Here is a 20,386-nt window from a genome sequence, read left to right as displayed (position 1 = left end):
TATTTTAAATTTGCTTTTATTTTTATATCATTAATTTTCATTTTCATTTTATTTTCATTTTTAGTCATTTTGTTTTGTTTAAGTTTTAGACCGTTTAGTACTAAAACTTATTTATTTCATTTAATTGCCAAGGTAACATTTTAAAGTTAAGTTTTTAAAGTTAGATTAGTGTCTAGTATTTTTATTTCATTTAGATTTATTTCAATCAAAATGATTAATAGTTTTAGTTAACAGTAACAACACTGAATGCATACCGTAGTTTTCTGTGAAGAACAAACTAAAATTTTAGTCAACATTCACTGATAATCTGTTTTTTTCTTTGTTGTTGCAAGCTGGAGGAGGAAAATGGAAAACAGCTCCATAAAATTGCTTCAGAAAGTGAAAAAATAACAGCATCTGGGTATGGAACAACATGGGAGTGGGAGTAAATAATGTCTGAATTTTCATTTTGAGTTAAATTTTGTCCTTGACCCTTTGACATGATTTCTATTAGGTTGGAATTTGTATTACAAATTAAAGATTGTAATCAAGATCTTGTGTTACCTGTGCACATTGCAACACAGTCCCTGCACCCTGCGCTAATCGAATGGTGAGGGAATCACTTTCTCTCCGTTTTTCCTATTCCCGTCAATTAGCCCCCCTGAGTGAACTGAATGGGAGGCTTGTCTCAAAGAAAGCAGAACACACACATACCCAAAGCAAGAGAGAGCGAGCGAAAATAGTATTTGAATAGGACAAATCTGGGGCAGCATCTTCATTATGAGGGTACACAGAGCGCAGAGGGTGCATCCATCTTAACTTTTCCATCATACCAGTTTCAGTGAAACGGCCATAAGATGAATCTTCATTTGGGCTCCTCATTATTCCATATGTTCTGTTGAGAGCTGGCGTGCTCACCTCGTCTCTGCCTCTCTATCTCTCCCTATTGCTCTCATACAAATACATATTTCTACTTGCCTTTTCACCAGTAATACCACACAGTGCCATATTGTCTCACTAAGCTACCCAGGTGAACAAAATCAGCAGGTGTGTTTGGGTTTAGTCAATTATTATAATAAAGTCAACGGCTTGGAAACCTGAACTCTTCAGCTCAGAAAAAGACATTATGAAGATTAATCATTTGAGAAAGATAACGCAAGCACAGGTTATACGAGTCATTCTTATAAAAGACATGCATCCTTTCTGTAAACCTGGTCTCAATACATAAGTGTAGAAAAGCAAAGTTTGAAGCAAATATTTTACTTGACTAGACGCTTTTTTCCTAATGGTAAAATGCAAAAAAGAGAGAAATGCACAAATAGAGGCAGCATACACAGATTGGACAAAAATGTTCGAACTGTATAAATTCTTAGGGATTTCCACCAATTTGCCAATAGTTACAAAACTGCCATGAGAGAGTACTACCTACCCCAAATAAACACGTGGATCACTGAACCAGAAGGATGTCCGAAATTACAAAAAAGGAGGCATTTTAAAAATGTATAGTTAAAATACATGTGACAAATTCATAGAAATGTATTAATTGTATTCATGTTGGTTTCCTACATTTTTCAAAAACATTTATACCATTTTTTAGAAATAGTTTGATGTATTAATGTTAACAATGTCAACTAGTTTAACCATCAAGTGAAATGCACTAAATACTTCATGCACTTTGAATACACCTGTATATACTCAAGTAAAAATGTCAAGATAAATATATATATATATATTTTTTTTTTTTCCTCAGGTTACCTCCATTTGACCCAAACAGAATGTACTTCTACATAAATCTGTTAGAATCTGTTATTTTAAAGGCACACGTAAGGGACAAAAGGTGTCTTCTCGGTTGTCTGGTTTTCTTGTCACATGAAAACGAATGTGTCTTCCTGCATACTAGTTACACTACTGACTTTTTAAAACCATTTTTTTTATATATATATAAAAATATATATATACACACTACTACTACTACTACTACTATTACTAAAAATAAAACGATTGAGACAATATAATAAAAATTATTTATGCTAGCATTTTTCAAAGATTTTTTTTTTTACAAACTCTGAACTTGCCCCACAAAAACAAATACCTTTCAGAAATTGAAAAGCATTCAAAAAATGAAAACATCATTATAGACAGGTCAATTCAAGTTATTGCCTGTATAAATATCTTTTAAATATATATATGCCATCTTAAATGCACATTTCAAAATACATTCGATTCGTTAGCACTAATATCCAGAAACTAGCGTTCATTGTCAGAGACTGGTAGTGATAACAGAAAGAGCTTCCGGACAGTCGGTTCCCGTGGATACCGGGCGGAGTGGCACACGAACAAGTGGTTACCAGAGACCCGAGAGAGACGTGAGCTCAACTACAGACAGGCTGTACAACCCTAAACAAGATTCACCGACCGCGAGACGCGCAGACCTGTGCGCCATTGTGCGCGTGGCTCAGAATTTGCATAGGCAAATATTACGCGTTTGATTAGCAGACGGGAAAAAAAGAGCACCCATACTAACCGTTGCCTTGATGGGGACGTACAAGACCGGTCTGTCCGCTGCTCCGTTCTCGTTCGGCTTGCCGTCAGTGTTGCCCACCTGGAAACCTTTGGATTTGACCCAGAACTTAAATTTGGCGTTGATGTGGTTGCTCTCGATATAGACGCCCTCCGAGTCGTCGCTCTGTAAGAGGGTCTGCAGAATTTTGTTGTATTTTCGCCGGGTGACGGTCTTTGTTTTGCCGGAGTCCCCGTAAGTGCGGAGGCACCACTCCTGAAAATCACCAAACATGTCCGCCTCGGACACCGCGGGGCTTCGGCTCCTTCTCGTTAAATCCACCCGTTTTTTGGTTGACATGGCTTTCTCGGTCCTCCTCCGGTACGAAAGAGGCTTTGAAGATATGCTAGATATGTAGATAAAGCTCCTAATTTACGGCGAACACCAATAGAAATATTCTTAAAATCGCGTTCTGCACAAACACGCGACTGAACGCCGGTGTATTCGTCTATCCTCGCACCTGTTAACGGAGCCGTTTCTTCTGTCCCACAGGATGGCAAACAAATGACAGTCCCGCGTCTCCTGTTGAGGAACTGAAAGAGGGGCCGTCCTACAAACGGTTTTCGCCCACCTGTAAGCTGAAGGCTAATTAAACCAATCTGCCCCTCGCCTAAATACCCTAAATACGATGATTAGACTATGTTAATACGCGTAGGAGCCCACGAATTGCTTTTAACAAGAAGCGAACGATCCTCTCAGCGTCCGTCGCTCAGTGATGAACTGCTGCACCTGGAATCGCTCGCCACCTGTTAGAATGAGCTCGTACCGCGACGCTCCGCGCGCCTGTCCACACGGAGAACGGGATTGTGCGTGTAACATGAGATAGGAGGCATATAACTGACCCACGAGGCTGTGGGATGGATGGATGGGTTTAAGCGGCGTCCCATGCGCGGTGGGACAGTCCAGATCCAGGAAGTGCTCGCGTTCAGATAGCCCAAATCAGCACAAAGCAGATGCGTGTCCCACAGAAACCAGTTTTAGACCAGGAGGTTACTGTTTATTTACGTGCTATTTATTTATTTCATTTTTAGTTAATTAATTTTTATTAGTTTTTATGTCATTTGTATTTTGGATAATGATTTTTAAATAATGAATACAGAAACATGAAAAGGTGAATGAAAATACGACATTATAAAATGCATGACATAAATGAAAATATAAATCAAAAGCATTTGAATATATATGTAAAATATAATTTAAGTCTACTCTGGTGCTATGTTTGATGCAGTGAACAGACATCATTCAACGAGAGATGATTTCAGGCAATATGAGATACAGACACCATTGATGAGGCAAACAAAAAAAAAAAAAAAAAAAGTTGAGCAAAGCATGCAAATGCGGAAAGCAGGAACAACCAAGATCATAACAACTCTGAGACCTTCATCAGTTTAACTGCTGTCAGTGTGAACAGGGCTTTACACTGAAACAAAAGCAGTAGCAGAGCTGCCTGTGATAGAAGGGGCTGAGGTGGATCACAGTGTGTGCATTTTAGGCTTTTGTGCACTGTTGTGTCTTTACACAGAATTTGGAAGCAACACAAAGCCTGTTAAAAGTAGTCTTAACACGACTGCTTAAAGTAGTCTTTATTTTTGCAGCTGCTTTTTCTAAAAACTGAACAGTTCCATGAAGGTCAACTAAAAGGTGACTGTGGTAAGAGATCAGTGTTTTCTTTAAAGTATTTAATGCTGCCTTCATGTGTTTTTTGACATTTAGATGTTGTGAGTCACTATAGTTCTCTCCTCCGCCATGTGTTATGGCCCGCCCAAAACTTGACTAAGTTGTTTTTGATAAAGATGTCAGTCAGATGCATGAATGTAAATAAAATGCCACAGTTAAAGGCCTGGAACCCACGGAAATTGTTATGTGGGTGAATTTATATGCTAAAAAAAATATGTTCATATGTAAATATGTTAATCATTAATTAAAACTTTGAACCTTGATGACCCAATATTGTGATGCAGCTATTTTGTATAATTTTCATATCGATACATGTGCCCTGGGGACAACTGTATTGATCATGAGAGGTTGCTCTTTCACATCTTAGGAGACTCAGTGGAATATCAACGTACTCTCTGATTTCTCTACTAAAATTGCCTTAGGGGAAATAGAACAAGATAACTTTTTTCCAAAAGAAAAATCTGAGAAACTGAGAGAACAATCGGAACAACTAAGAGATCTCCTTAGTGATTTTATCTGATAAAATTGTAGAATAGTCAATAGAACTATTAGATATAGTTATTGTTTTTTAGTTGGTGGAATAATGTGGGATTTAAATAGGTTATTGAGTGAACAGTGAGCGTGGACGCTCTGTGCAGGGCTGAGTGTGTTTGTGTAACTCCAAGTGCTGTGTGTTTGAGTCAGACACAACATACAGATACACATGCTGTGTGCTGAAAGTACAAACAATTGTGTGACATAGTTGAAAAAAGCTTTCAAAATCTTTTACAAAAATCCACATTTCATTGATGTTCCATGAAAACTGAGTGCTGAGGTTCTGTTCAGTAAAGTTCTGAAGAGCTTGACCTCGTTTAATCTACTTTGTGGCTTTTATCTGTTAGCTCTGAAGCAATCTATATTCTAGTGTACTCTAAAAAGTACAAAAATATGTACAGCTTAAAAATGATTTTTCCAGGAAAACAAACAAAACGTTAGTGGTGACTCATCCAGCACTGCACAGATTTTCATCCAATCAAATGCCGCTTAGACGGAACATGCCCCTCCCCTTTACAACTAGCAACTACCGAATTATGTGTTGCATAAAAGTATGTACTCTTTGTGAAGAAGAAAAAAATCTGCCAGTTGTGACTGTTTTATGCAGAGTTTTTTTGTTTGTTTGTTTGTTTGTTTGTTTGTTTGTTTGTTTGTTTGTTTGTTTTGGATAATGATGTCCCCATAAACGTATCTGTTTCATGATTGTGCTTTTTGTATCTTCAAAAAGTTCACAATGTTGTTGCAGATGAAATATAACACAGATATCATGAATTCAATATATTGATCAGTTAAATATGGATTATTATAACTCAAACCCCTTTCAGAGTGTCTCTACTTAACAGTCTGTCTAACAGACGTCTGCCATGTTTGTAATTCTTTTTATTAGTTTTTGTATTTCTGAACCAAAACCTCCTCCAAAGTGCAATGGGTCGTAAGCAATATCAGCCATTAGACTGTGCACAAATCCATACTTTGAAAATCTACCTGAAATAATAGCCCATCCAGGAACTTTTGGCATACTCTTTTCAGCATACTATGCTTTGGGACAGACTTATTCTAATTCCACATACTGTTTAGGATGGACAGTATGCACATTGGGACACAGGGATTATTCATGGCTGTAATATAAGTAAACACTATTTGGCTACAAAAGGACGACCCTTCGACATGCCCCGCGCAAACTTCCTGTTTCGATAGGAAATCCATTATCACTAGAACAAAATTTGTGCTCATAAATCAATACAGGAGTGCATATAATTTTTAATCATGAAGATTCAATATCAGATTGTGCTTTTCATCTGATTTATGAAAAACAAGTAAAGAGTAACTTCAGTTTTTGACTTGGAACTGGAAGGTCTTCTCTTGTTCACACCCTGAGCCTAAATGCTTCCTCTCAGCAAAAGTTAGCAATGGACACAGGGAAACAAAGCACTGGGTAGAACCAGCTGTATTGAAATAGCCTTTTGCTTTGGGAAGTGAAAGTGGGTTTCAAAACCCTGCTGACTCCCTCCCTGTGTCTTTTTCCCCTTTTCAGCTGTGACCCAAGAGAGAAGCGAGCATCTGCTTCCAGAGAAAAGTGGTCAGTCATCTGTGGTTAGCCCACTAAAGTCTCTTCCCTGAAATGTTTGTCACTCTGTCTGTCGAAATCACAACCGCTGGTTTGGGCTGCACCGTGTTCCAGTAGACCTCTCAGACACTTAAGCTGTCATGTGGAACTGCTTGGAATGTTAGTATTGAGCAGTCATGCTTCAAACTGTATGTAGTGGAGGTAAACCTTCACTGACGTGCTTTCTGAAACTGAATATGGATGTAGAGTGTGTTAGCTTTCTATTATCCTGCATTTCCTGGTTCAGCGTGTGTCTAGCTTCACATGGGATTGGAGATGTGTGTATGTGTGTAAGGCTCTGCTCTATACAGGACTGTGTGTAAGGGTGGGTAGTTATGTCTATCTGTTGCTATGACGGCAGTCATCAGCAGAGGCTGTGAGTGGGTGTAGGGTACAGTTTGCTGCTTAGCCCTGCTGACTTGTGTGCATGGGTTTTTTGCAATTTGAACTGCTTGCATTATGTTAAATGTTTTATGCTAATCATATTGATGCTGAAAATTTCAAATTTAATTTGACCGCGTTTTTTTTTTTTTTTTGGCATAAAGCAAATTGTGAGTGATTAACTTTTGTTGATTGTATGCTTATTCCTATAGTGCCTTAATATTATTGAAAGACAACACAGAAAATTAAAATAATATTTTGGCAAAATCATTCACAACAGACTTCCCACCATTCCACACTTCTTCCAACATTTTGATAAAAATGTAAAATAAAAAATATTATATCTAGATTTTAAAAATTAATAAAATTGTGGACTTCCCACCATTCCACACTTCTTCCAACATTTTGATAAAAATGTACAAAAATTTCATCATTATTTACTTACCCTCATGTTGTTCCAAACCTGTATGAGTTTCTATCTTATGTTGAACATGAGGATGAGTAAATGATGAGAAAATTTACATTTTTGGATGAACTATTCCTTCAACACCACTGTTAATTTGTGTCCATATTTTATCTTTTTCCCTAATGGGGGGTGTAAATTGTGACTTTTTTCTTTAACTAAATTAAAATGAGGGAACAAATTAGTACGGGAATTAAATAATGGGAATTCAAGTATATTGGAGAAATTGAGAACTTTTTTAGATAGTGCAGTTTTTTAAAAAGTGTAGATTTTGTGGTGGCTGTGCCACTAAATTTAATTAGTGTAATCTTTATTCAAGTGATGAAGGATTTTGAAAGTCTGACAGTAATCAGTGGTGAGTACTACTGTAAGGTTAACCCTTCCTGCTTTAAATGTTTCAAAAAGATTTGAAGAAATATAGAAAAGTAATCAAATGTAATCAGTTTCATTACTTTAATAATTACATTACTTATTACATTTTAAATATGGTAACCTGTAATCTGTAACCTATTGCATTTCAAAGTAACCTTCCCAACACTGCTTACATGTAATAAATCTCTCTCAGTAAGTAGTACTTTTTGAAAAATCGTCAACTTGACTATCTGTAAGAAGTGAGAAGGGACCATCCACCACAAATGTTCCTGCGTCTGTCTGGTTGCGTGCCAGCAGCTGTTCTATGCGCGCACAGATCACTAGCCTCATCTTTCACAGGAAGCTGAACAGGGGGAACTCTAGACATGTCTGTCTTGATCAATATCTCACAGTATCATCACATGGGCTTAGCGTGACTGAGAACTGGTTGAAAATAAAAGTATTGAAATTGATTTGGAAAGATGCAATGTTGAGAATGACAGCTGTAGAGTGAGATCACAGTAACAAGACTATACTGTGGAGAGCAAATCCATCTTTTCACATCTGAAACAACTTTCTTGGGCAAGACATCTGAACACCATTTTTTTCACTTTAATATATGTAGAAGTGAGGCTATGTCGAATTGTTTATACCCTGACCTGTGTTCTGCATGTATGCTATTACCAAATACAGGCTAACTGATGATCCGTTCTCAATGCCGATTCATTGTTTGTCTGTTTTGTGGTGTCCCAGTGGGCGAAACTAGGGCAGCACTGGTCTCTTGAAACACTGTGAACCAAACACCCATCAATCCCATGCGCTGCACCTCATTACCGGGCTGTCCTAAGACTGTACACGACCATAATAGCTGTTTAACGATCCTCTATCCATCTTCCATAATCAAAATGATGCCTGGAGACACCAAAGACCTGGAATGCACTTCAAATGTATGTGTCATGTCGCTCCTCATGGTCTAAGAAAGAAAAAAAAACAATGAAGATGCTAGACATGGCACAGCTCTTAGCATTAGCTAAGCATTCCTGACTACTGAATCTCTTCAGTATAGACACACACAATGCTAAAAAACATTCATCCTCTGTGACTGTGTGTGTTTGGTTTATGAATATCTGCTCTCAAATTTAGAGCATATGACCAACCGGAGATGTCTTGACCTTCAACACCTTAGTATCACAGTTTCAGCCTTGTGCAAGACGATGTATGTAAGAAAATCAGGACAGGCTAGCCTGACGGGCAACCAAGAAATCACTCCATGAATGCAGTTTTTATTCCTTTTTTGATCTATTTCCTATTAAAACATGAAGTTGGTGTTGCCATATTCAAATGGCTTGTCCTTTTTTAATAGCTAATAGCCTATATAATTTATTCCCCAGCAGAAAACAAAGACTTGCTATTTGCTTTTGCTAGTCTGAGGTGATATTTCATCAACTTTTCAATGATTTTGGTTGTTAAAATGTATTACTAAACACCAATTATGTTCAGCTACAAGGAACGGATGTATTTATTTCTATGTACGAGTCATTCTACAATTTAGAGTAAATGTAATGTCCTTTGATAATTATAACTTTTTTTTTTAATTTCTTCAGAAATATATTTTATCCAGTAAGGAAATGCATATTATAATCTCATTAAAACATTTTGTGCACATTTTGTGTACATTTTCTTTATTATTATTATTATTATTATTATTGCAATCTTTAGAACAATGAACATACAAAGGCAATAAAATAAATTACAATCACATGTCCATAAACAAGTTCAAATAGTTAAAATTTATTCAAAGAATATATTTAAGGATTTAGAAAATAATTTTTATTTCTTGTTTCTTTTATATGTCTTTTTATATGATGCTATTAAAAAAAATAATTAAAAGTCAACAGTATGTATATTATATTTATTTTAAAATCTAAATACTTCAGAAATATAAGATTTCTAAATCTAATGCAAAATGTTTTTAAATTTTTTTTTTTTAATTAAATTTAAGAAAACATTTTATTTTGCACAAAAGTTCTGTCAACTACGTTTCTAACAAAGGTTTATAAGAGCATCATGTGACCAGCATCACTTTCTTAGTGTCCTCTCAATTTCTTTCAATAATTTATCTACAATAACCTACAAGTATATTAGCTGATAGTCAACTATTTTATCCATTTTTATGGTCTGCAATATTTTTATGAATTTAATTCATATATATTTTTAAATTTGAGAATAACCTGATTGAGAAAATAACATATGGTGTGTGTATATATATACAGTACATAAGAGGGGTAGCATGAATTTCTTTTCTGCTAATTTCCATCCATTTCAATATAAAGTAATATTTAATGATGTAGACTTCAGATCTATTTATGAAAACACCCACTCAGAAACATCCATGAATATCCACTAATAAACACATCTCTGTGTTTGGATCTCCTACAATTAAAGACATCAGTTTTCCTTTTCACACTTAGTTAGTTTATCAGTCCTTTCTTTATTTGTCTGATATTTGCCCTTACCTGGCTAGCATGTACCACCCTTACAACTGCCTGTAAAAAACACAAAGGTGTTTACAGACAATGAGCAGAATCGCCGTTAGATGGAGGAATCAGTCGTTCAGGGACTCTCTCAAGGCCCGTTCTTTTGTTTGAGGTTTGTGTTGATTCTCCTCCCCTCCCTTTTTTGTACCTGTACTTTTCCTTCTCCTTCTTTACCCAGTTATTCTGCTGAACGTTTTAAAGGAAAGAAAAAATCTTTAGCCATTGTCCGCAGCTTACAAAGTGTATTTTCTCTCTCTCTCTCTCGCTCACTCTATTTCTTTCTTTCTACTTCTTTTCTGTACAGGCGTGGGTTAGTCTGAGCAGGTCATCACTGCAGGAAGTGTTTTTTAGTCTCATTTGAGGTGCTACAGCTCTGTGCAGACAGCAGCAGTGCTCTTGGCCTCACCTTATGACCCTTTTCTCACAACTTAAATTAGCCTCTCTCTTCATCTTCTTCCCAGTGCACATCCTTTACTCCAGCTCCATCTTTTGTAATCTACCCTTCATTTTCTTCACCCTGGTTTGCCCTTTCTTTCTTTTCTGGGGTCTTGTTTCAGCAAGTCACTTAACTAATGAGACACATACCTCTGAAGGAACATTATAGCAAATGCTGACCTCTAGTGTCTAATGCGCCTAACTGCAATTAATCAGATGTGGAATTCAAACTGAACAAGGGCAGGAACACAATAAAACCCCTCTGTTTAGGGATGGCAGTATGGTGTGGATTATGTATACTTGCATTCACCAGATGTACAAACTTTGCATACAGTATATTACATACTATACAAATGTATAATTATATGATAAAATATTCTATATTTTGGTTTAGTATACAGAATGTAAAATAATATGATAAAAGCATAATCCACATATATATATATATATATATATATATATATATATATATATATATATATATATATATATAAAATTTCTTAGCATAAATTATTGGTGGAAAAAAAAATTAAAGAAAAAAGAAATAAATAAAATTAGCACCAGAATATTAGCTCCATGTTTATCTCCATAGTGAAGGAGCAAAATCATCTTATGGCTAAGTGTTTGTGGTTTTACTCATTTCTTAGTTCCAAACAGCATGCCGTTGAGTGAATGAATTCTCATTCTGAGGAAAAACAATTCTCTCAGAAGAGATGGTAACAATAGAAAGTGCTCTGGAAAGTGTGTGTTTTGGCAGTATTTTTGTGCCCTAGTCAGGGGGCTACTGCACGAGGCTGTGGGGAGGGGGAGGAGAGGAGAGATGGGTGGGGTGGGGGGGGATTAGCCTTGGGACAGGCCCGGCGTGCTAGTAGAGGGGAAGCAACGGGATGGCTCGGTTGTCAGGGCGATGAGGGAGGCTGGAACTGAGGTGAGTGGTAACTAAGTAACAAGAGCAAACAATAGACGAGAGTTAGAATAATGCAGAAAGAGAATTTTTCACTCTTTTATATCAAATCACATGATTTTAAAGCATACACAAAAGCATATTAACTCTGCGCACCTGCATATCTTTACTGCCCGTGTTAATATTCAGGATACAGATCACACTTTCTAAAGGCATACAAGTTGAGGACCTTCTTCCTTCAAAGCAGCCTGCGCAGGCCGTCTGTCCTGCCCAGATTAGGGCCGCAGCACCTGGGGTGAAATACTGCAGGAAATCCCCCTGTACACCACAGCCCAATCTACACGACACAGTGATGTCTGTGGTCTGCACCCCAGAGGAACCTAAAAAAGAAACCATCAATTATTCTCCAGTGGACGAGAGGCTGAGGAGTGTGTGCGTGTGTGTACACGTTCATAAGAAAGGGACAGAGTGAAAAGAGCAGTCTGAATGAAAGTGTGCACATGGCTGTGAGAAACGCAGATGGGGGAAGAACAGGGCCGTATATGAAAGAGGAAGACTGTAGGAACCATACTGGCCTTGTTTCCTGTTTGAAACTGTGCCTTTGAGAGGCTCATGGCAGGAAATGTATGTCTCTGTGTGTGGGATAAGTATCAGTATCCTGGTGTTCAGCCCACTGAGCCCCTGTATGGGGCTGATGAAGTGCTAAACCCTCTTCTTCCTTTCTGAGTAACTGTTTTGGCTCCATTTCTCACTGTGCTTATTTATGGCCTCAGTGGAATTCACAGACTTAGCTTTTCTGTGGTGACTTTTGTGAGAAGAACTGTGGAACTGATTTAAATATAGTAAAATGTGTTGAAGCCAGTGCATTTTTTTTTTTTTTTTTTTTTTGCTTCAATGTGATATATTTCCAATGTTGCTATTGTTAACTACATAAATATCAATTAAAGCTAAACAGAAATATTAAAAACTAATAAACTGAAAATATAAAAATGAAATCTAATTCAAAATAAATACTATAATTATATATAAATAAGTATAAATAATATGTATTATTGTCATTTTAGAGGAAGAACAGGTTATTACATTTTGATAAATTACAGACCATAGAATAAAATAGATTTTTTATTGCTAACGGGGTATCTGCAGGATATTTAAGATCTGATTTAATACTTTTTAAGACCTTTTTAAGACCTGCACAAACAAAATTAATATTGTATGAGTGGAATAGGGAAATGTCAATATGGAAACATAATCTGTAAAATGACTGTAAAAAGCATTTACAGTTCAGATGCAGGTTTTCACAAAAACAAAAAGTTTTATAAAATGATAAACTTCACTTTTAAACTATTTTTAAGAAAAGTAATAATTATATTTATTCAAACAATTATTGATCAATCAGTTGATTAAACAACACAGATATATTTTACTGTCTTAATTGTTTAGATTTTTATGATGTATTATCTTCTTGTCGATCTACAACCCTGCTTGTTTATTCCATTACAATGTGGGATTTTCGCAGTGTTCTGACCAAAAATATTAGACGGGTTCATTGAAAAGCCACATTCATTCTCTGCCAGCAGGTGGCGCTTTCAGAATGGCAGAAATATAGCCGTTTCCACCGGTAAGGGCTGTACACAAAGCAGGACAGCACTTGCCTTTGAAACCTGCAGTGCTCAAATTTACAGTGTATTAAATGAAATCATAGCCTTTTGAAGCCATATCGCAATTCTTGTTTTTTTGTCCCCAAATTTAAGACCTCTTGTCTTGATACAACTAAATTGAAGACTTTTTAAGGGCCCTTGGAAATGTCTCGGGAATGGAGAAACGACATATGGGGTCTTACTTGGAAGCCCGAATCCTCTCTGATTAAGAGAAAACACCAATGAAATTTGGTTAGTGGATTTTGCATACCTGAGCTACTCCCAGTGAATACGGGTATAAATAGGCGACAGGTGCATCCACTCAACAGATTTTATGCTGAGGAGCCGAGAACTCATCCCTGGCAACCAGCAATGGTTTGAGGTTGTGGCATGGAGACATAATGTCTCTGTTCCCTCCATCAGGGAACGAGGGTTACGTACGTAACGAGGCGTTTTTTATTTGTATTTAGTTGATATTTATGTCGTGATGACATATAGGGTCTTACTTGGGAGCCCGAATCCTCTCTGATTAAGAGAAAACACCAATGAAATTTGGTTAGTGGATTTTGCATACTTGAGCCACTCCCAGTGCATACGGGTATAAATAGGCGACAGGTGCATCCACTCAACAGATTTTATGCTGAGGAGCCAAGGACTTGTCCCTGGCAACCAGTGATGGTTTGAGGTTGTGGCATGGAGACATAACGTCTCTGTTCCCTCCATCAGGGAGCGAGGGTTATGTACGTAACCGAGACGTTTTCTATCTGTCGGTCACTACGAGTTAAAGTATGTCGTGATGACATATGGGGTCTATGGAAAGCGCCACAACCTGAATCCCGTCACAACCCTGTGGCATTGCAAGCGTTGACAAGATGCAGCTTGGCAGTAACAATGAGGAAGCGAGCCTTCCGGAGAAGGGCGTTACGGAGGCCACATCCTGCCTGTAGGGAGGTATCATGTGGAGACACTGATATGGACTGACCCAGGCCTGCTACATGGCGAGCGTGTTTTCACCAAGTACAACATGTTCCTGGATCAACATCCTTGTTGATCCTGGAACAACATTCCATTCAACCAATCAGAATTGAGATATAACTGTTTAGGAAATATCTGTTTTAGGCTTACAATCAGGATTAGGTGCTTCTATACCGTTGTTTCATTTCCCACTGATTTTAGGAATAAATTATGGGTAGGGTTAGGTTTAGGGGTAGGGATTGGTTTAAGTATATATTTTTGGACAATAATGTTGATCCAGGATCATCAACAGATGTTGATTCAGGAACATGTCTTACTTGGCAAAATCACGGCGACCGTACTACATATGGAATAGGACTCTGAGGCAGGTCCTACCTGAGCAAAAAGGGCTGTCTGGAGAACTGGGCAAGCTAACACCGACACCGGGCCTGGCGTCAGACAGCTCCACCAAGTCTGACTGCCAGGAGTGCTGGAGGATGCTTGACCAGGGTTCTCCGTCCGGGGAACTCGACTGGAAGAGAAAGACGCTCGCATCCCTGTGTGAGGGGGTATGGTGCAGCAAGCCTGACACATTGCCTATTACCCAACACATGGGAAGAAACTGGCTTGACGCAGAGGCTATAGAATCTCGCAAAGGTGCTCGGTGTCGCCCTTTGTGTGGGGGCTATAGAATCTCGCAAAGGTGCTCGGTGTCGGAATCTCGCAAAGGTGCTCGGTGTCGCCGAGCATAGGGGAAAGTGACACACCAGCTGGAGTGAGCCCTCACCCCTAGGGGGCAGAGCTTGCCTTGGGACTGGTTCAGTGGGCCAACCTCTGCTTGGAGACAGCCTGCCTTTTCTGCTGACCTCTGTAGCAGACAAAGAGCTGCTCGGAGCTTCTAAAGCTTCTGAAGACAAGGCACTCTTCGCTTACCGAAAATGCTTGGAAGTCCCTGACCTTCTTGATGGAAGTGAGCACGGTCAGGAGTGCTGTCTCAGCGGACAGAAATTTAAGCTCAACTGAATCCAGCGGCTCAAAGGGATCTCTCTGAAGGCCAGCCAGGATGGTAGAGAGATCCCAGGAGGGCACCAGGGTTGGCCTAGGAGGATTCAACCTTCTGGCACCCCTCAGGAACCTGACGATGGGATTGTGCTTTCCCAGGGACCAGCCGTCCACTGCATCATGAGCAGCCCCATACACTTTCAAGGTGGAGGGTGACAGCCTATGCTCCAACATTTCTTGCAGTAAAGAAAGCACTACTCCAGTCGTGCATCTTCGGGGGTCTTCTCAGTGGGCCAGTAACGTGCAACCAGCAAGACCTGTTCCTCGTCCTCCCTGACCTTGCTCAGTATCTGTGCGAGAAGGCTCACTGCGGGAAACGCATACTTGCATAGAGCCAGATGCCATCTGTGTGCCAGTGCATCCGTGCCAAGGGGGGCCTCAGTCAGGGAGTAATACAACTGGCAGTGGGAGGACTTGTGGGAATCAAACAGGTCTACCTGGGCTTCACCAAATCGACTCCAAATCAGCTGGACCATCTGGGGATGGAGTCGCCAATCTCTAGGGAATGTAAGCTGTCGTGAGAGCACATTGGCTGCATGATTGATCTCCCCTGGAATGTGGATGGCGCGCAGCAATTTGAGCCACGTCTGACTCCAAAGGAGGAGATGGCAGGCGAGTTGTGACATGCGACGTGATCGTAGACCTCCCTGTCGGTTGATGTGCGAAACAGTCACAGTGTTGTCCATGCGGACGTGACTGCTTATGCCATATGCCCCAGGAACCTCAGAAAGTGTTTCAGTGGTACCACCATCCTGCCTCTAAAGGAACTTAGGCAGTTCAGCACTGACTGGGCACGCTCATTGGTGAGACACGCCATCATACTCACCAAGTCTAACTCCACACCGATAAGAGATTCTCTGCAAGGGGGAGACCTTGCACTTTTCCCAGTTGACCTGAAGCCCCAAATGGCTGAGATGACGGAGCACCAGGTCCCTGTGATCGCACAACTGTTCTCGTGACTGGGCCATGATGAGACAGTCGTCTATGTTGATGGGGCATGATGTGACTGTGATCGCACAACTGTTCTCGTGACTGCTCTGCTACCTTCATGAAGACACAGGGGGACAGGGACAACCCAAAGGGGAGGACCCTGTACTGCCATGCCCGACCCTCAAAAGCAAATGAAGGAACGGCCTGTGTCGAGGAAGGATCAAGACAATGAAAGTAAGCATCCTTCAGGTCAACCGCTGCAAACCAATCCTGGGGCTGGATGCATCTGATGATGCATTTCTGCATCAGCATCTTTTAACAGGAGCTTGTGAAGGGCCCAATTCAAAACTCGCATTTCCAGGATTGGTCAAAGGCCAATTCTTGGGCACAATGAAGTAAAGGCTGTAAAACCCCGACTCCATCTTGGCTGGAGGGACTGGCTCTATTGCATCCTTCGGCAGCAGGACAGCAAGGACGCCGCTGAACCTGGGAGATCGAACTGAATCATGTAGCAGAGTCTGACTGTCCGAATGAGCCAATGGGACGGGTTGAGCAGTGCAAGCCACTCCCCCAAGCTCCTTGCAAGTGGCACCAAAGGAACAGTCAACATGCCCGCAGTGGTGGGAAGTCGTGCTGGATGGCCCAGAAGGCGGGGAGCTATCACTGTGACCCCTCAGATCACCCCAAAGCACCAGCCGGCGGTCCAAGCACTGGCAGAGAAACCGGGATGGTTGTTGAAGGGAGGTGGTGATGGGTTGTGATTGAAGGTGGAGTGTGCTCATGGACATACACTCGCAGTGAGCGCATGAACCAACCACAAGGCAGAGAAACCGGAGCCAGGCAATGACCACACCCAAGAGGACACGGCTGGAGCGGCATCTTTAAAAAAGACATGAAACCGAAAGACGTGAGCCATAGCTCTTTTAGATGAAATACACAGGGGAATCACTGAATTCACAGGGATGCCGCTGAACGTGTCATAACGCCACCCAGAACAGCCTCTTCTTCCAGCTTACGAAAAAATCGCCTGGTGTTTTTTTTGATTGTTGGCACTTCTTCTGGTGGTGGTGTTAATGATGTTTTTTCTTCATCCACTCAGCTCCGATATACCCTATCCACGGGGAGTGGCTCAGGTATGCAAAATCCACTAGCCAAATTTTATTACCATTTTTTCTTAATCAGAGACGATTTGGATTCCCAAGTAAGACCCCATTTGTCGTCATGACATAACTCGTACTGACCGACAGATACGGAACCCTGTGCTACACAGCTAGGCCGAAGGGAAGAAAGTAAACTGGGTCAATTCTAAATCCAACTTGATGTTACAGTGTATTCTTACTGGTAGGAACAACTGCTTTGAAAGTTTATGGTATTAAAATTTTGTTACAAGGATTGTTTTAACATTAATGATGTCTTTTGCCTATTGTCTCTGCCTCAATCATTAGTAAAAAGAAAAATACAAGAACACAATTGGCCAAAAAAAAAAAACTTTAAAAAAATCCCACATTCTTCATGACCTCCCTTACTATTGGATGTCTGTTTTTGTTCCAAAAAGTGCAAAAAGACTTTAGCAGCTAAAGTTTTCAGAATATCGTTTTCACAAGATTCATTTCAAAGAAAAAATATTCCTGGGAATAAATGTACATTTTTTGAGAAATTATACATTTAAAGTCAGTAACACAGCTTATTTATTTTATAAATACAAATAATATTCATCTGTGCATATGTTTCATTTAATAACAACTGATGTATTTTGCTCAGTGATGTATTTGCACAGTGAGTTAAAGCAATTTATTGTATGTTAGCTGTTAGTTTAGAATTAATAAGATTCAAATATAATTTTGCCTTACAATGATTTCATACACAAAACATATAATAAAAGATTTCAGTGGCTTTATCAATTACATTTTTTCAGGAACAAACTGGACTGTATTAACCATCAAAACTCCAACCTCTTAGTGCACCTTTAATGATTTACACATTAACTGACCACAAAATTCTTCCACAGAAAACTGTCCACACATTTTTTTTTCTCTCAGAACTTAAACATACACAGTGGACAGTGATATATATATTTGCCATGATGAGACAGTCGTCTATCTCTAGCAGATGTTTGGAGAATTGCTTTAGGGTGTCTAGTAAATACTCGTGGGAATTAACTTCCTCTTTTTGCCGTCTAGAGCAACAGTAACTTTCCCCTATACCTTTCTCTGCTTTGTTATGCACATACCTCACACACACACACACACACACCAGGTGCTTAGTGCACGGCAGGTGTGAACAAGCATGACTGGCCTGGAGAGGTAGAAATGTAAAAAGCCAAGAACTTCAGGTGTTTTTTTTTTACTTTCTTCACTCATATTTGTTTTTTTTAGTATTATGGTATTTGTTATATGATTGGGGTTTTTTTCACTTCCTAAGTCATAGTCAAACAAAAGCTAATAGTATTTCACAATATTTTAAATCTGTTGTACAGAGAATTATTATAGCACATAGAGTACAGTTACTGAAAGTTACATAGAGCAAATAATGCCACTGTTGATTCAAAAGATGTTTAACTTTAGATATAACTTTAAATTCAATTGATCAATGTACTGTATTTAGTTCCTACTAATCATGAAATACCAGATGATGTTTTAGGTCTGTGTTTGATCATTTCAAACACCTATTATCTACCCTATTGCGCAAATAGAGCAAGAATTTTGCAATATCTTTGTACAGCAGACAGTTGGCAGTTTTCAAATGATGATGGATTTTGCACTTACATTGCGATGAACATAAGAAATATTTTGCTAATTTGATTTTAAGTGACACGGCTTGAGTTTAGTGATCATAGCTTTTACTTTCACAGCTTTTGGTGTACCGACTCAACAGCATCCCAAACTATGCAAGCAATATGTTTGTTTGTTAAGCAAGAGTTTTAACTGAGGTTTTACATTTTGCAATGAAATGTTCCACTGTCTAGATACCACAAGAAGCTATGTAACCTTGATACCTGTCAGCTTTTAAAAACAGTTTGAGTCATTTATTTTCTTTAAGTGGCGTCTTCTTTCTCCTCCGGCTCTCCCATCTTCAGAAGTGCTCTTAGAAACAAGCTGTTTTACATTGGTGTCAAATGAGGCAAAGACATCCATAGAGGTTTAAATGATTTTTCCCTTTACTGTTACATTTCTTTGCTTTTTTATATGCTCTCATTGACAATTATTTCTAATTTGATGCATTAGTCTCCTTTGATTAATATGACCATTAATATGATGACTAATGGACTGCATAAGGAAGTTTTCTGTAAACATTTTAACAGCACCCATCTTAATAACGTGAGTCTTGGTAATATTTAGCAGTAATAATGGGTGTTGCAACCCATTTTATTTCACAAACCTGCTGTTTTCGCACTATCCTTTGTGAATTGCTTGATTTCAGCTGGCTATTCTTCTCTGAAGGTACTATGTTCTTACTGGTTGGGACAATGGGTTTGAATGAATGCTTAGTGTGTTTACATGGATTGTTTTTACTATTTATAATATTATCTGCCTATTTACTATGCCTCAGACCTTCTGGCCCTCATAAAACAGGGATTTTTTTTTTCTTTATTGACTACTGAGATACAGTTTACTTGCCTGTATTTATAGCCATTCCTCCATCACCCCAAATGCCTTACTCTTGGATGGTTCTTATCCCAGCCTGGGAGTACTCTGGATTTGGGCCAAATTCCAAACTCTGACCCCTCCAATTGGAAAGCACACCAAATATATGCACATGTTAACTCGTGAACTTGTTAAAGATTACTTAGGATCATTGTCCTGATCGTTGTTTGTTTAGTTAGTAATACAAAGCATGATGCTCCAAACCAATCTACCATATACTATACAGTTACAATGAAATGGTTTTGCTAGAAAAGTTTGGGGGAAAAAAAAGCAAATACTTCAAATGCTAGAATGACAGTCGCTTCCTGCTGTACACATGCAAGTCATCTAATAAACTGGTCATAAAGAGCATGTACGTGATAGCAAGCTAGATGTGTGTTTGTTTAGGACAGAGTCTTAAAATTCACCCCTTATTTTTTATATTGGGATTATCTTATGCAAACAAAGGTTGTTTTAGAGAACGAGAGGATGAGGAGGTGAAAACTGAAGTGAAAGATGAGCCTCACAATATTTCTGGTTTATAGATTTTAAAGCGATAGTTCACTCAAAAATGAAAATTGTCATACTCACCTTAATGTCGTTCAAACCTGTAAAATCTTCATTCTTCTTTGGAACATAAATTAAGATATTTTTGATGAAATCTGAGAGCTTTCTGACCCTCCATTGACAGCAAGGGAACTACCACGTTCAAGGCCAAGAAACGAGGTAAAGACATCGTTAAAATAGTCC

The 20,386-nt window shown here is 39.0% G+C and overlaps 1 protein-coding gene across 2 annotated transcripts in view; it reads right to left on the bottom strand.

The window, feature by feature from the left end:
- LOC109048654 (nucleolar protein 4-like) overlaps positions 1–3,467 on the bottom strand; it is a 104,154-nt gene extending 100,687 nt beyond the window's left edge. Inside the window, exon 1 of one of the 2 annotated variants that reach the window (XM_042751163.1) lies at positions 2,504–3,467. In XM_042751163.1, coding sequence (XP_042607097.1) covers positions 2,504–2,839 — 336 coding nt within the window. In that variant the 5' untranslated portion in view covers positions 2,840–3,467. The remainder of the gene's footprint in view (positions 1–2,503) is intronic. The other variant, XM_042751164.1, reaches the window with a different exon arrangement.
- Positions 3,468–20,386: the final 16,919 nt, after the last annotated feature.

This window comes from Cyprinus carpio, chromosome B23 (assembly GCF_018340385.1).
Source record: "Cyprinus carpio isolate SPL01 chromosome B23, ASM1834038v1, whole genome shotgun sequence".
In the NCBI taxonomy this organism is placed as follows: Eukaryota; Metazoa; Chordata; class Actinopteri; order Cypriniformes; family Cyprinidae; genus Cyprinus; species Cyprinus carpio.
The sequence above is the reverse complement of the archived record's forward strand: the minus strand, read 5'-3'. Positions and strand labels throughout refer to the sequence as shown.